At 35.2% G+C, this 14,523-nt stretch overlaps 1 protein-coding gene across 1 annotated transcript; it reads right to left on the reverse strand.

Moving 5' to 3' along the window:
* Positions 1-779: 779 nt before the first annotated feature.
* On the reverse strand, positions 780-11,406 carry fyna (FYN proto-oncogene, Src family tyrosine kinase a). The gene is made up of 13 exons (XM_052154055.1): positions 11,257-11,406; positions 10,040-10,127; positions 8,762-9,018; positions 8,167-8,263; positions 7,487-7,585; positions 7,213-7,316; positions 6,884-7,033; positions 5,758-5,922; positions 5,380-5,559; positions 5,038-5,114; positions 4,776-4,929; positions 4,275-4,406; positions 780-2,435 (listed from the first exon to the last, which is right to left on the reverse strand). The coding sequence occupies exons 3-13, from the start codon at positions 9,006-9,008 to the stop codon at positions 2,227-2,229; spliced, it is 1,614 nt and encodes a 537-aa protein (XP_052010015.1). The 5' UTR covers positions 9,009-9,018; positions 10,040-10,127; positions 11,257-11,406; the 3' UTR covers positions 780-2,226.
* Positions 11,407-14,523: the final 3,117 nt, after the last annotated feature.

Below are 14,523 nucleotides of genomic sequence, written 5' to 3' on the forward strand. Positions count from 1 at the left end.
GCAATACAGTTGAAACAGTGTGTATTTCAGCATTAATGGACTGGCCACATTTACCTCCATTGTAAGTCACTCAAAAAGGTATCTGCTTTTAAATAGGGTAAATATGGGTAAAGTGTTTCCAGTGTTTCCAAAATGTCACAAAAAACATCACAAATGGATCTTAATGGATCTTTTAATGAGACTAAACAACTTAAGTTAATTTAACAAGAGGATATTTTAATCTTTATCTAAACCTAGGGTGCAAACTAACTAAATAATACCTACAATTTAAACTATATGCAAGTACAGGCCCCTCTCTAGTTTGTTTAAGAGGAACATAAATAAAATACCCCAATTTACCAGTTCCACCTGGGTTTTGGTTAAAGAGGGTGTCCAAAGGTTCCTTTTCCAGGTATTAGTATTTATAAATTTTTAGATTTTTACTAAGGTAGGAGACATCCTAATATTTCTATAAAGGTATAATGGCAGGTTACATGGCATTTAGATCATCACTGAAAGTGCCAGGAAAAGTACATTTTAAAAAAATGTCCCACTGTGCTCATTTTCATGGTAAAAGAGCTGTTTTGCTGTTGATTGAGCTTAACTTGTATTATGCCCCGGAAATTTCTTTAAAACAAAATCCTCATTCTATGCTATCTATGCTAATCTATCTGCTTTTGCTCATAAATGAGTGAACAAAAAAAATGTAGAGTATTAATTCATAATTTGATGTCAGATGAAAAAATGTGAAGTTCAAAGAAATGAATTTAAATATGATACTTTATTCTAAAAATGTTTGTGCATAAACTAAACAAAGCAATAAAATAAACACAATATTTATGAATTAATAAAAATATGGAAAAATGGTACAAAAATAAATGTGAAAATTATGAGGTTGAAGTATAACAACAATGCAGCACATAATTTAATTATAGGCCCAGATAAAAACAGTGTTCCATGGAACCCCTTATTCTATCCAAAACATTGACTGAAACCAACACTTCAGTGTATGAAACTGCTCATGGACTATGATCAGTCACCATTGGTTTAACTGTCTAGTGACCATGCTAATATTGTTTCAGAAACAACATGTGTCATTACATAATTGTCTTTATGTGAAATGCCAAATATTAAATTATATCATATATTAATAACGTATATCAATTATCACATTGTTACGTATGTTAATTGGGTGGTTGGTCACCCTAAATGTATTAAAAAAGAAAGAGCCAATAATGTCAATGCCATCAGACATGTCATTTTATCATGATGGACAAAATGAGGGGCAAAAACAAGGCAGACCAGCAATAAGTTATCTTGACTGAAATTCTACCACTTCGTACTTTTTCTCAACATATTTAGTTGTGTTATTTCAAAATGCATGATATTGTGAGATACATTTAATTGACTTGTTTTTATTTTTCTCTCACAACAGTAATTATGTTAGCAGTTCATTTTATCTCATTTGCAGGAAAGATGCAAGTATGGTCAAGCATAATGCTCTCTTGGTCTCATACTATTCTGATACATTGCTCTATAGTTAATCCAAAGCGATTAAATAAAAAATACACTCATTCTAAGAAGCAGGAAAACAAATTGAGACACTGAGCGCTTGCTAAAAGCAGGTGAAAATAATTGGGCCCAGCAAACTCACTAAAACCAATGCAGACATCATTACAGTACCTTTCGTGAAGAAGTCACAATAATGTGTCAGAAATGCTATCTATGCACTGCTAAGAGGGAGTGTTTTCACACATAGTTATTTTACTATTCTGTACAATTGACAGAATTCCTTGAATATTTAAAAGAGGCTGGTCAACATCCTACTGGAAGTGTCTAGGAATGATTTCCAGAATCATTGTAATTATTAAAATGTTTGATGTTGCCATAATCATGCTTTCCTCATAGCGACGATTCTTTCTCAGCCTGGATAAGAACGAAAACAGCATTATAAAAAGTCATAAAATGAGCCAAATACAGGGGGTAACTTAACACACTATATATTTACACTAAATACAAACAAGCAGTTCTTATCGTTAATCATGATCGATTTCTCTTCCCAAAAACACTATTTGGCTTTACTGACAGATATAATGCGATTGCAGTCCTTTTTCGATGGAAGATGGATTGTGTCAGAGACTGGGACGAGATGGCACGAAATCTGGAAGCTTTTATCATCAAACACTCATTCAATCAGTCTTTTCGAGGGCAGTCTGTTGTGGCATTCTGTATTCTAGAGCTCTACGTTTAGAGGTTGTCCCCTGGTTGGTACTGTGGTTCAGTGGCAGTGAAGTAATCCTCCAAGAAGGCTTGCAGATACTCAAAGGTTGGCCGCTCCTCAGGGTCCCTCTTCCAGCATTGGAGCATGAGCTCGTGCAGGGAGCTAGGGCAGTCCTGGGGGCAGGGCATCCTGTAACCACGCTCCACTTGCTCCAACACTTCTCGGTTATTCATCCCTGAGACAGCAAGAAAGCATATGGTCTTTAACTGAGAAAGCATGCTGAGAGTGAAATAATTAGTGAATAATAATATGAAGTTATAATTAATAGAGGCTACATTCACACAATCAAAGTATTTTTTTTATTATTTTCTCCCCTTTTCTCCCCAATTTGTAATGACCAATTCCCAATGTGCTCTAAGTCCTCGTGGTGGCATAGTGACTTGCTACCCAGGCTTCACCATACAACTGTAACTTAAGTCAGTCCCATTTTTCATTCTTGTGATAGCCACAAATAACGGCTATAACCACAGAGGCAGTGTGTGACTCAAGTAAATATCAAAAGCCACTTTTTCACCATCTGGCCGAACAGTTACCATTGTTGAGTACCAATCCCAGCTCATTGTGGTGCTGCCAAATCAAGATTTTTACGTATAGACTGAGCAAGAGACCAATTGTGAGTCACCATGTCACTAAAACCATTTCACCATCACAGTTCTCTGTCCAGAGTAGGGTTTGCTAACTGTGCTGTAAAAAAATCCAACTTAAATTTTGTCAGATAAACTCTATTTAAAAAGCTGATTGAACTTTCTAATGAAGAAAAATTTACCTATGTTTGGTCAAAGCGTGCTGAATTATGAGGACATGTAAATAATCTGTTTTGCATTAACAGATGTTTTAGCTCTATGTGTGTTTGTAATTATGTTTTAATTATGCTACAAAAAGTTGTGTTTGAAGTTTGAAGTGCTTGTTACACCACCTTTTAAGTTGAACCAACTATGTGGTAAAGACACATGATCTTATGTAGAAATGTAGATATGCTTAATAAAGAATATATATTATTTTCAAGAATATTGATAATTATGGACAGTTGTACTTAAAAAATACTAGTTTATTGAACTAAAGCATCATTAATATTTTTGAGTTTGCTGAACTTATTGTTTTGAGTTTCATTCCAACTTGAATTGTTAAAGGAATATATCAGGATCAATATATGTTCAGCTCAAACGACAGCATTTGTGGCATAATGTTGATTACCAAAATAATGAATCTCGCCTCGTCCCTCCTTTTCTTTAAAAAAAAGCAAAAATCGATGTTACAATGAGGCACTTACAATGGAAGTGAATGGGGCCAATTTTTGGAGGGTTTAAAGGCAGAAATGTGAAGCTTATAATTTTATAAAAGCACTTTAATTCATGAATCTGCTGAAACTCATGTATTATTTGAGCTATAAAGTTGTTTAAATTGTAATTTTTACAGTCATTTTAGGGTTTGTTGACATTGCATCGTCATGGCAACGAAGTAGTAAAATTGGCAATAACTTTACACAGAAAAGATTAAGTGATTTTATCACACTAAAATCATGTGAACACACACATTGTTTATGTCTTGTGGCTATACTTTTGAAACAGTCAGTATTTTAATGTTCAAAAATTGGCCCACATTCACTTTCATTGTAAGTGAATAAAATGGTTTGTAATCGTACTGTACCGAACCGTCATCTAATAAAAAAATGCTACTGGTACTGTAACTCACCGTTACAGCCCGTTGACGTAAAAGTGGCTAAAGTTGGCGACTTCAATAACACTGCAAGGTCTTATCACACAAGTGTATTTTTAACACACTTACTCTCAAAATTCAATTGAGAGTCCTGAAAGTCATAAACTACATACAGTAGTTGTGAGTCAAGTTGTTTATAGAATTCAGTTGCCAATGTCATTCATATCTGAACTGTGCATAAACAGAACCATAGTTGGCTCTCCAAACAAGACTGACAACAGTATACTACTGCTGTGTGAACACAGCCATACTCCTCTAAGCTCATGGTCTTTAATTCCCTTCCACCATCAAATCTCACCTGGATAGGGCACACGTCCTTTGGTTACCAGCTCTGTGAGTAGTATTCCAAATGACCACACATCTGATTTAATAGTAAACCTTCCATAGAGTGCTGCCTCTGGAGCAGTCCACTTGATTGGGAACTTGGCACCTGCAACGGAACACAGGATTTATGGATCTGATCTTGAAAAGTGGTCTACTTTTTTTCTACCAGGAAAGTTACAGATTTAATTGTGTAGCATGTATGTAAGGAAACAAGCAAACATTATTAAAGAAATATAACCAATAGACCAAATGTTACAGGACCTATTTGGCCATGCCATATCAATCACATCTTTGCTACTACGAGAAGTTACGCTTTAGATCTGCACAGTGTACAGCTCAACAACTGTGAATCAGAAACTATTTTATATCAATCAGCTTAGCTAAGTCTTTTGATGTTCTGATGGAAAAGAAATGTTCTATTAGCACAGTTCTTAATTTTTGTCCCATCATCCTGAATTGGGAATGTAACACTCACCTTGTCGTGCTGTGTATTCATTGTCTTCTATTAGCCTGGCCAGTCCGAAATCTGCAATCTTGCAAACTAAGCTGTCATCAACAAGTATGTTGGCCGACCGCAGATCTCTGTGGATGTAGTTCATTCTTTCGATGTAAGCCATGCCTGCAGCAACCTAAAAGAGAATACACAAATAATGAAAAATGACCTGAGGTCAGGTAAGTGCTTTTAAGTTACCTTTAATTATTATTTGAGACACAGAACAATAAAACATTTTACTAGCCTGAGCAGCCATGTCCACTAAATTTGGCAATTTAAGACCACGTCCTTCACCATCCTTTAGGAAATCTAGCAAGCTTCCTGAAAGACCATTTAAACACATGTGATCTGATGTTACTGTTGCTCATTACTGTATTTTAAACCCACAACTTTGTTATTGTATGTCATTCTACAGTCACTTGCTATCATCAGACTTTTTCCATCATTTGTGACTTTGTTGCATTAAAGGTGAATTTTTGTTTGAATCATTAGAGTAGTTCAGCAGAAAATATGTTGTTTATTAGTTAAATTACATAACTTACAACATCAATTCATATAGGTTTAAATTGACAGGACCCGTACCTACCTTTGCTCATATATTCTGTGACAATATAGATGGGCTCTTCGGAGACGACCGCATACAGCTGCACTAGCTTGTCATGCCTCAGTTTCTTCATTATCTGAGCCTCCTCCAGGAACGACTCTGGGGACATTGTGCCTGGTTTCAAGGTCTTCACTGCCACTTTAGTATTGCCATTCCAAGTGCCTGCCATTCAGAGACGGGATTTCATAGTTAGTGAGTCACCCAGCCCTTGAAAGAAACCACACATTAATCTTGCCCAGACATATTTGACAAGAGGAAATGATCTCTTGCCTTCAAGACAGGCCTAGATTTATACCCCTGGAATAACATGTGATACACAAATATACTTTTATTGTGCATTTGGTTAAGCTAATCACTTACCCATCCAGACTTCTCCAAACTGCCCATTCCCCAATCGTTTGATAAGCTGAAGTGACTCCCGTGGGATCTCCCATACATCTTTGGTTTTGACGGACAGATCAGCAAGGCGGGGCATGCCTTTATGGCATGGGACTATTAAACGACAACAAAGTCCAGCAGCCCTGGCTGAATGCAGAAAGATAAAAAAACAATAGTGGGTCAGGTCTCGAGGATGATGATTACATTGATAATGGTTCGATTTGATTAAGAAATTACAAGCTAGGGATATGCAAATCTACATAACTGACTAGTCAGTGTATTGTCTGGACTTAAAGGAATAGTTCACCCAAAAATGAAAATTCTCTCATCATTTACTCACCCTCATGCCATCCCAGATGTGTATGACTTTCTTTTTTCTGCTGAACACAAATTAAGATTTTTAGAAGAATATCTCAGCTCTGAAGGTCCATAAAATGCAAGTAAATGGTAGCCAGAATGCTTAAGGTCCAAATATCACATAAAGACGTCATACAATTAATCAATTCAACATACAACTTCAGTGGTTTAATCAATGTCTTCTGAAGCAATTCAATCACTTTTGGGTGAGAACAAGCCAAGATATAACTCCTTTTTCACTATACACCTTGCCATTGCAGTCTCTAGGAATGATCATGATATCCTAGTGCTTGATGCATGCACATAGCGCAAAATGGCACTATAGGAAGTGTAACCGAGCTTCAATCGCCAAGGAAACTGCTGTCAAGAATTATAGTGAAAAAATAATTACATTTTGGTCTGTTCTCACCTAAAATGGACTGGATCACTTCAGAAGACGTTGACTTAACCACTGGAGTCACTTTTATTATGCCTTTATGTGATATTAGACCTTCAAAGGTCTGATCACCATTCACTTGCATTGAAAGAACCAACAGAGCTGATATATTCTTCTAAAAATCTTTGTTTGTCTTCTGCACAAGAAAAAATGTCATTCACATCTCGGATGGCATGAGAGTGAGTAAATGATGAGAGAATTTTGATTTTGGGGTGAACTATCCCTTTGTACAACTAAATAAGAGTATGAAAATCACAGCAGGCAAGTCTGAAGGTAATTGTGTTGAATGTGTTGAATTTGAATTTGTTGATTTACCAGAATAATGATGCACAAGCTGTTGCAAAGTTTCAAATTGAGCTCTAGTGGTGATGTAATATCCTCCGTTGTCCAACTTGCGAATCTTGTAGTGCTTTACATGATCGCCTTTAGTTTCATCCCAATCCTGAATGGACAATGAGTATGCACCTAGAAGAAACATACTAGACGTTTACATACCAGGAGAACACATGTAGATGTTATACATGTAAAAATACCACCATTCTTTTCTAGATGTGTTTGCAAACTTACGGAACAAAGACTGATAAATTTAGACCTGTCTTATAATTTTAAGTAATTCTATATGGGTTTGTGGAAATGCCGTTTACCTTTCGTGGTCTCACTCTCCCTTATAAGGAACGTTCCTCTTGGATTTCCATTTGACAGCAGCTGCCTTTCTGCATCTTTGCGGCCAAGTTTACCAAAATACCAACTACAAAGGGAAAAACAGCATTTGGCTATGACCACATGACAAAGTTATGTTATAGTGCTTTTCCAATGAAAATACTATTTAGGGTAATGCAAAAAGCAGTCATTGTTCTTTTGGACAGTCATCCTATTTATGTATCACACTTGAATATTTTAGCACAAAACAGAACTTACTCTTCTGCTTGTATGGAGTCTACTGGAGCCACATAATTACTGGGTATATATCCTGTGCCACCTGTAGTGAGAGAGCGGGCCTCCCACCAGTCCCCTTCGCTGAAATATAGAACAAATAAACAGAGAATACATTTACAATAGGACCAATTTTAATTATAGATAAGAAAACAAACTGTTAAAAATGCAACAATGTTGGCACACAAATGCTCCCAAACAAACTTTTATCCTCACTATACTGTACATATGACATTTTGAGCTACATGCACTTCATCCATTTCAACATCAATTACTGATGAAGTGAAAAAAGCTTTAAACATATGGTGAGAATAAAAGTTTGTTTGGTACCAACAGTGTGCCGAATTATACAAGTTACATTTTTCTAGTTGTGAACTTGTATTTGTTTTTTAGGGAGGTGCACACTTAATGTGATTTTTTAAGGAAACTAACTGTACTGTATTGTTCATAAAATATAATTTAAAATCTGCAAAAGCTTTCTGTACAGATACATTAAAAGTTACTGTAATTTTTTAGTTAAACCTCTGACTAATCACAATCTTTCAGACAATATCTCGGACTGTTTATCTTCATTTTCATTCTAATTATTTCACTAAAATGAGATCCTTTTGCCTTTTCAGACACTGTTGTCCCATGGTCCCTTAAATTGTTTTCTATAAACTCACGTGCTATTGAGAATCTGGAACTTCTCCCCTTTCCTGAAACTGAGATCATCCTCTGACCTTGCTTCATAATCATAAAGTGCTACAAAGAGTGTTACTCCTGCAAAGGAGAGAACAAATACTGTAACATAAGCTTATTGACTTAAAGAAATATAACAATGTATAAACATGTGTCTTACAAGGTGGAAATTGTTGGGATATTTGAACAAGGATGATGGAAAATGTTTGTTAGGTTTATTTTTTCATGCATACTTGAAGTCAACACAAAATGTCATTCGTAACCCTTTTTCTGTTATGTGATGTAGTTTCAAGTCACACAAAAATATGTAGTCCAGGATTGGTCTATTTAATTGGTTAGATTGGGTGTTGAAGAGTGGGTGTTACATACTAGAATTGAGGCATTTATTTCTTTAGAATAACATGCTTTGATGGATTGTGCACAATAAGACCAGACATGTGTATGAAGTAAATAGGATTTGATTTCATGTTGACTTTAACATTCAGGCCAGTTTTGACAATCAGTTTTTTTCTATTTAAAAAATTAAGATTCCACTATCTGTTTCAATTCCAGAACAGAAAAGTTCCTCATTTCTTTTACCTGTTCCACCCCGAGATCGTAGAGTTCCAGAGTGTGAAGAAGTGTTCACTCCACCAAACACGGCCACTCCTTGACTGACAGGTGCATGGAAGTTGTTGTAGTTTGGTATGGTGGTGACTCCAAAGCTCGGGTAGTGCTGAGGCGTCGGATCGGCCCCATAACGATATCCTGCGTGCTGCGAGACACTAGTTTCTCTGTCGTCCGTGAGTTTGGTTGCCTCTTTGTCCTTACATTGCACACAGCCCATTATCTATCTTCTTTGTGTTTAAGAGAGGAAATAAAGGATTTTTTTGTAAGGGCATAGTTACTTAATGAATGAATAACTTCTTTACAAATAAGACATTAAAAACGATCAAGATGCGGAGATTAAAGGAATTGTTCACCAAAAATGAAAATTCCCTCATCACTTATCAAACAAAGCCATATGTATGACTTTCTTTCTTCAGCTGAACACAAATAAAGATTTTAAGAATATTATTTCAGCTCTGTAGGTCCATATAATGCAAGTGAATGGTGACCAGAACTCAGAAGGTCCAGAAAGGAAATAAAGTCAACTTTTTTATTTTCTTTTACTATAAATCTCCACCTTTGACCAGCCCAACCAGTAGGTGGCTGAATGTGAAAGTCACTTCCACGCCAGAATGATTAGGTGAAAATAAAAGTGTAGATTTACAGTAAAAAGGACTTAAATATTGATCTGTTTCTCACCCACACTCATCACATTGCTTAAGAAAATATAGATTTAACCACTGGAGTCTAAAGGATAACTTTTATGGTGCCTTTATGTCCTTTTCTGACCTTCAGAGTTCTGGTCACCATTCACTAGCTTGCATTGTGAGGACCAACAGAGCTGATATATTCTTCTAAAAATATTCATTTGAGTTCAGCAGAAGAAAGAAAGCCATACACATCTGGTATGGCATGAGGGTGAGTAAATGAGAGTGACTTTACAAGGGACATAAATCAATAATAAAGCCAATAAATCATTCAGCATGGACATAACAAAACAGACTCTGTACTTACAGTTAAAACAACTGAATGTGAATTAATTGAAACTATATTTGTGATTCTTATTTTAAATGAGTTGGATAATCAGTGTTGTCTGATATTTCAAATTGCCATTTCAATGTTCTAGTATGTAGAAAATGAAGATTAACAGCAGTTACATGTAATAAATGCAGTCTGTTTTACTCTGATTGTGACTACATAGTTTAGGCTAAAGGATTGAAATGCAACACATGCAGAAAGTAAATGAAAACATACATTCAATAAACATACCAAGGCAAGCACTGGGCTACCACAATGGAGTATTCGCATTCCATTCAATTAAAGATGGGGTGAAAACATCTATGATTTGCTCCTTTGCCTGAGTGGGCAAAACAACGAAAAGCCAAAAACATCAATTTATGTGCAAACATAAATGTATATGTCGAGAATGTATAAGCTTTTATGTAAACTGCACTTTTCTTAATTTAACATCAGTAGAGATTATTGTGCATGAAAAAAGGCATTTGTGTTTTTGCTGTACAAGTGTCTCAGCCACAGCCATTATCGCAATTCTATTCGCAAAACTACGAATAGATGTTATTAGTTAACATTAAGTAGCATTAACTAACAATACAATTGTATTAGTATATGTTGAAATCAACATCAACCTAGATTAATAAGTGTTACAGCACTTATAACATTTATTAATCTAGGTTTATATTAGCTAATTTCCACATATACTAATACAGTTATTGTTCACTGATGTTAACCAATGTAGTGTATTAATGTTAACAAATACAACCTTATTGTACCATTTTTTCTATCTCTGAACATTTTGTACTGTACTCTAGTATATTTCACTTTATATACTGTAGATATTATAGCAATCAGCACATAAATATTTCCTCAAACCATTTAGAATACATGATATTAAAGTGAGTAATAAAGTCACAATTCATTCAGGTATCATCATTCAAGAATGAAGATTGTATTCTTTAGAAATTGTATGAAGGCTACTATAGTCTAGGCCAACATCCACTGCATATACATTTATAGACGTAAAGTAACCTGCCAAGAAATTAGATTACACAACATTTATATTGAATAAAAACCCATCTTTAAGTTAGCCTACATCTTTGTCTCTTGATATGCTGTACCCTGATAAAGAGTCTTTAATGATTTCATACTATTATAATATGCCTACTGTCTAGTAACAGAGGCCTTATTCTTCCATTCAATTGTGTACATAAGTGTTTTTTTCTGCTGCGCATCAATCCCTGCTGCCAGAGACAAGCGATTCGGAGCAAAATCATCACGTATCCTTTCTATACAGAATGTATTCCTCCCGATGTTGAACAATGTAGAATATTATTCGGCTGATAAAGCGAATGCATTATTATAGAGCCACCCTCTCCCATCATTTCCATAAAGCAGAATAACGATTGGATACAAATCGGTTGCACCAAGTGAATCAAAAACGCCAGACCATCAAAAAAAAAAACGCTTACCAAGAGAGGGGTCGTCTGAAGGGTTTTGTAATTCACCAAAAAAAGAGAATCGAAAATAGGTCATTTGCAGACAGCTTTTATTCTATAAACACAATCTCCGTGAATTATGAAAATAACAACACTGGCCCTGACGGTTCAGGCTGCTCCTGTCGCCGAGTGTAACAGATGATGGCGTTGCTGAGGCGGATTCTCTGAGGGACCGATGATGTGATTGACAGGACGTTTGGCCAATCAGAGTGCGCAGAAGACGCCCGCGTGCGGATGCATAGTTTGCCTCCTCGTTGGTCCTGTCTTGCTCGTACTATACAGCGTGGGCAAGTAGTTGCACAAACAAGCTCTGTCTGGTTCTGTTTCTCAGACAATCTCTTAGAAATCGTCGAGAAAATATAACTACCAACAAAATGAGAATGCGATCTGTCCAAAACTAAATTTCCCTGCTCATCAATAAACTATGTCTTTGGCTCACCTGAATATACATTCATACACACATATTGTGTGTTTGTGTGTGTGTATATATATATATATATATATATATATATATATATATATATATATATATATATGTGTCTAAAACTTTTACACAGCACTGTATGTATGTATAAATATTTATACATACATACAGTGCTGTCTAAAAGTTTTAGGCACATAAGATTTTTCACAAAAATGTTGTCTTAAGATGACAGTTTTATATCTTCAGCTTTAGTGTGTCAATAGGAAATATACTTTTTTTTTTTTTTAAAACTCCCAAACATCCATTTTGCAAATAGAATAGAATAACAGTAAGCTCTGCACAGATGGCACAGCCCCCATAAAGCCCCCCACTGAACATTGAGTCAGTCTGGAATTACATGAAGAGACAGAAGTAACTGAGACAGCCTAAATAAATAAAAGAACTGTGGCGAATTATTCAAGAAGCTCGGAACATCCTATCTGCCATCTACAAAGAAAAACGGTGTCCATGTGTAAGTAGGAGAATTAGTGCTGTTTTGAAGGCAAAAGTGTTCACACCAAATATTGATTTAGATTTTTGATTCGGAAGGAAATTGGTACTTTAATTCACCAAAGTGGCATTCAACTCATCACAAAGTATAGTCGGGACATTACTGATGTAAAAACAACACCATCACTATTTGAAAAAAGCAATTTGTTATCAAATCTAGACAGGCCCCATTTCCAGCAGCCATCACTCCAACACCTTATCTTTGAGTAATCATGCTAAATTTATAATTTTTTACTAGAAAATCACTTTACATTACATCAAACACAGTTGAAAGCTATTTGGTTCATTAAATGAAGCTTAACATTGTCTTTGTGTTTGTTTTTGGGTTGCCACAGTATGCAATAGACTGGCTTGTCTTAAGGTCAATATAAGGTCAAATATGGCAAAAAAGAAACAGCTTTTTCTAGAAACTCATCAGTCAACCATTGTTTTGAGGAATGAAGGCTATACGATGCATGAAATTGTAAAAAAAAAAAAAACTGAAGATTTCATATAAAGTTGTACTCTACAGTCTTCAAAGTCAAAGGACAACTGGCTCTAACAAGGACAGAAAGAGATGTGGAAGGCCAGATGTACAACTAAATAAGAGTATAACTATATCAAAGTCTCTAGTTTGATAAATAGGTGCCTCGCATGTCCTCAACTGACAGCTTCATTGAATTCTACCCGCTCAACACCAGTTTCATGTAGAACATATAGAAGATTCAGGGGTGCAGGCCTTGTGGGAAGAATTGCAAAGAAAAAGCCACTTTTGAAATAGAAAAACACAAATAAAATGTTGAGAGTGGGCAAAGAAACACAGACATTGGACAACAGATAATTGTAAAAGAGTGTTATGGATCTTAACCCCATTGAGTTTTTGTGGGATCAGCTAGACTGTATGGTGCATGAGAAGTGCCCGACAAGACCACATCTATGGAATGTGCTACAGGAAGTGTGGGGTGAAATGTCACCTGAGAATCTGGACAAACTGACAGCTAGAATATCAAGGATCTGCAAAGCTGTCATTGCTGCATGTGGAGGAATTTTTGATGAGACTTTTTGAAGTAGTTTAAGAAGTTCTGAACAAATTGTAATAGTAATTTTTCACATTATTAATGTCCTGACTATACATTGTGATCAGTTTGAATGCCACTTTGGTGAATAAAAGTACCAATTTCTTTCCATAAGAGCAAAATCTGTACATTATTCCAAACTTTTGGCCACAAGTGTATATATACTATATATATATATATATATATATATATATATATAGAGAGAGAGAGAGAGAGAGAGAGAGAGAGAGAGAGAGAGAGAGAGAGAGAGAGAGAGAGAGAGATATTGTATATCTCACTGCAATATATGTAATTGCAACATGACAAACAGACAGAAAATAAATAACAATAAGAGAAAAGTATCAAATATGTAATACATTCAAATAATAAGTACAATGATAATGACCATATAAAAGTAATGAATAAATAAAAACAATAATAAAAAATTGAATTAAATTAAAAATACCACCTATCCAAAGATACCATCTCAACTGACAATAAGAAAGAAAATGCAGTTTCTCTTGTACTTGCAATTAATCAGTAAGTCAGGGGTGAGGGATGGGGACACAGTAGTGAGTAACTAAAATATAGATATATTCAATTGAGATGTTTTTTAAAGTTTGATAAGAATGGTTGTATCTATGTGTTTTACATATTATCTTTCTCTCTTATGTTCATGTGTATAGACCATTATAAAAAAAAGTGATGCGGTGACATGACAATGATAGTATCACATGATAATCCCATGTGTGGTATTTTGATGATATCATGGTACTGAATGATCATAGCCTATCATGGTATTTCAATGGTATTAAAAGGAACATCATTAAAAAGCAGTCCAAACCATTGGCATTGTACAAGGAGCGAAAAAAATAAATAATCTATTTTTTTTTGGTGCTATTTTGTTAGTGCTTGTATGCTATGAAATGTTACAAATGCAGTCAGAATCAGCCATCAATAAGATATGCCGCTGCTGCTTTTACGGTTTGGGCTTTCAGACATTTCCAGCATTAATATAGGTTTTTATCATGGATACAAGATAAAACTCTTGTCAGAGGACTCTTGAACTAAAACAATAGATGTATTTAGATGCATTTGAAACTTTTTGAAATGATTCTTCTAGGCTTCATTGGTTAAAATATTATATATTATAAAAATTGCTTAAGACGTGTAGTTGTTTTTAACCTTTGAAAGATCACTGTGGATCAAATAACAATCAACATCAAATGAAGC

Source organism: Xyrauchen texanus, chromosome 22 (genome assembly GCF_025860055.1).
Source record: "Xyrauchen texanus isolate HMW12.3.18 chromosome 22, RBS_HiC_50CHRs, whole genome shotgun sequence".
In the NCBI taxonomy this organism is placed as follows: domain Eukaryota; kingdom Metazoa; phylum Chordata; class Actinopteri; order Cypriniformes; family Catostomidae; genus Xyrauchen; species Xyrauchen texanus.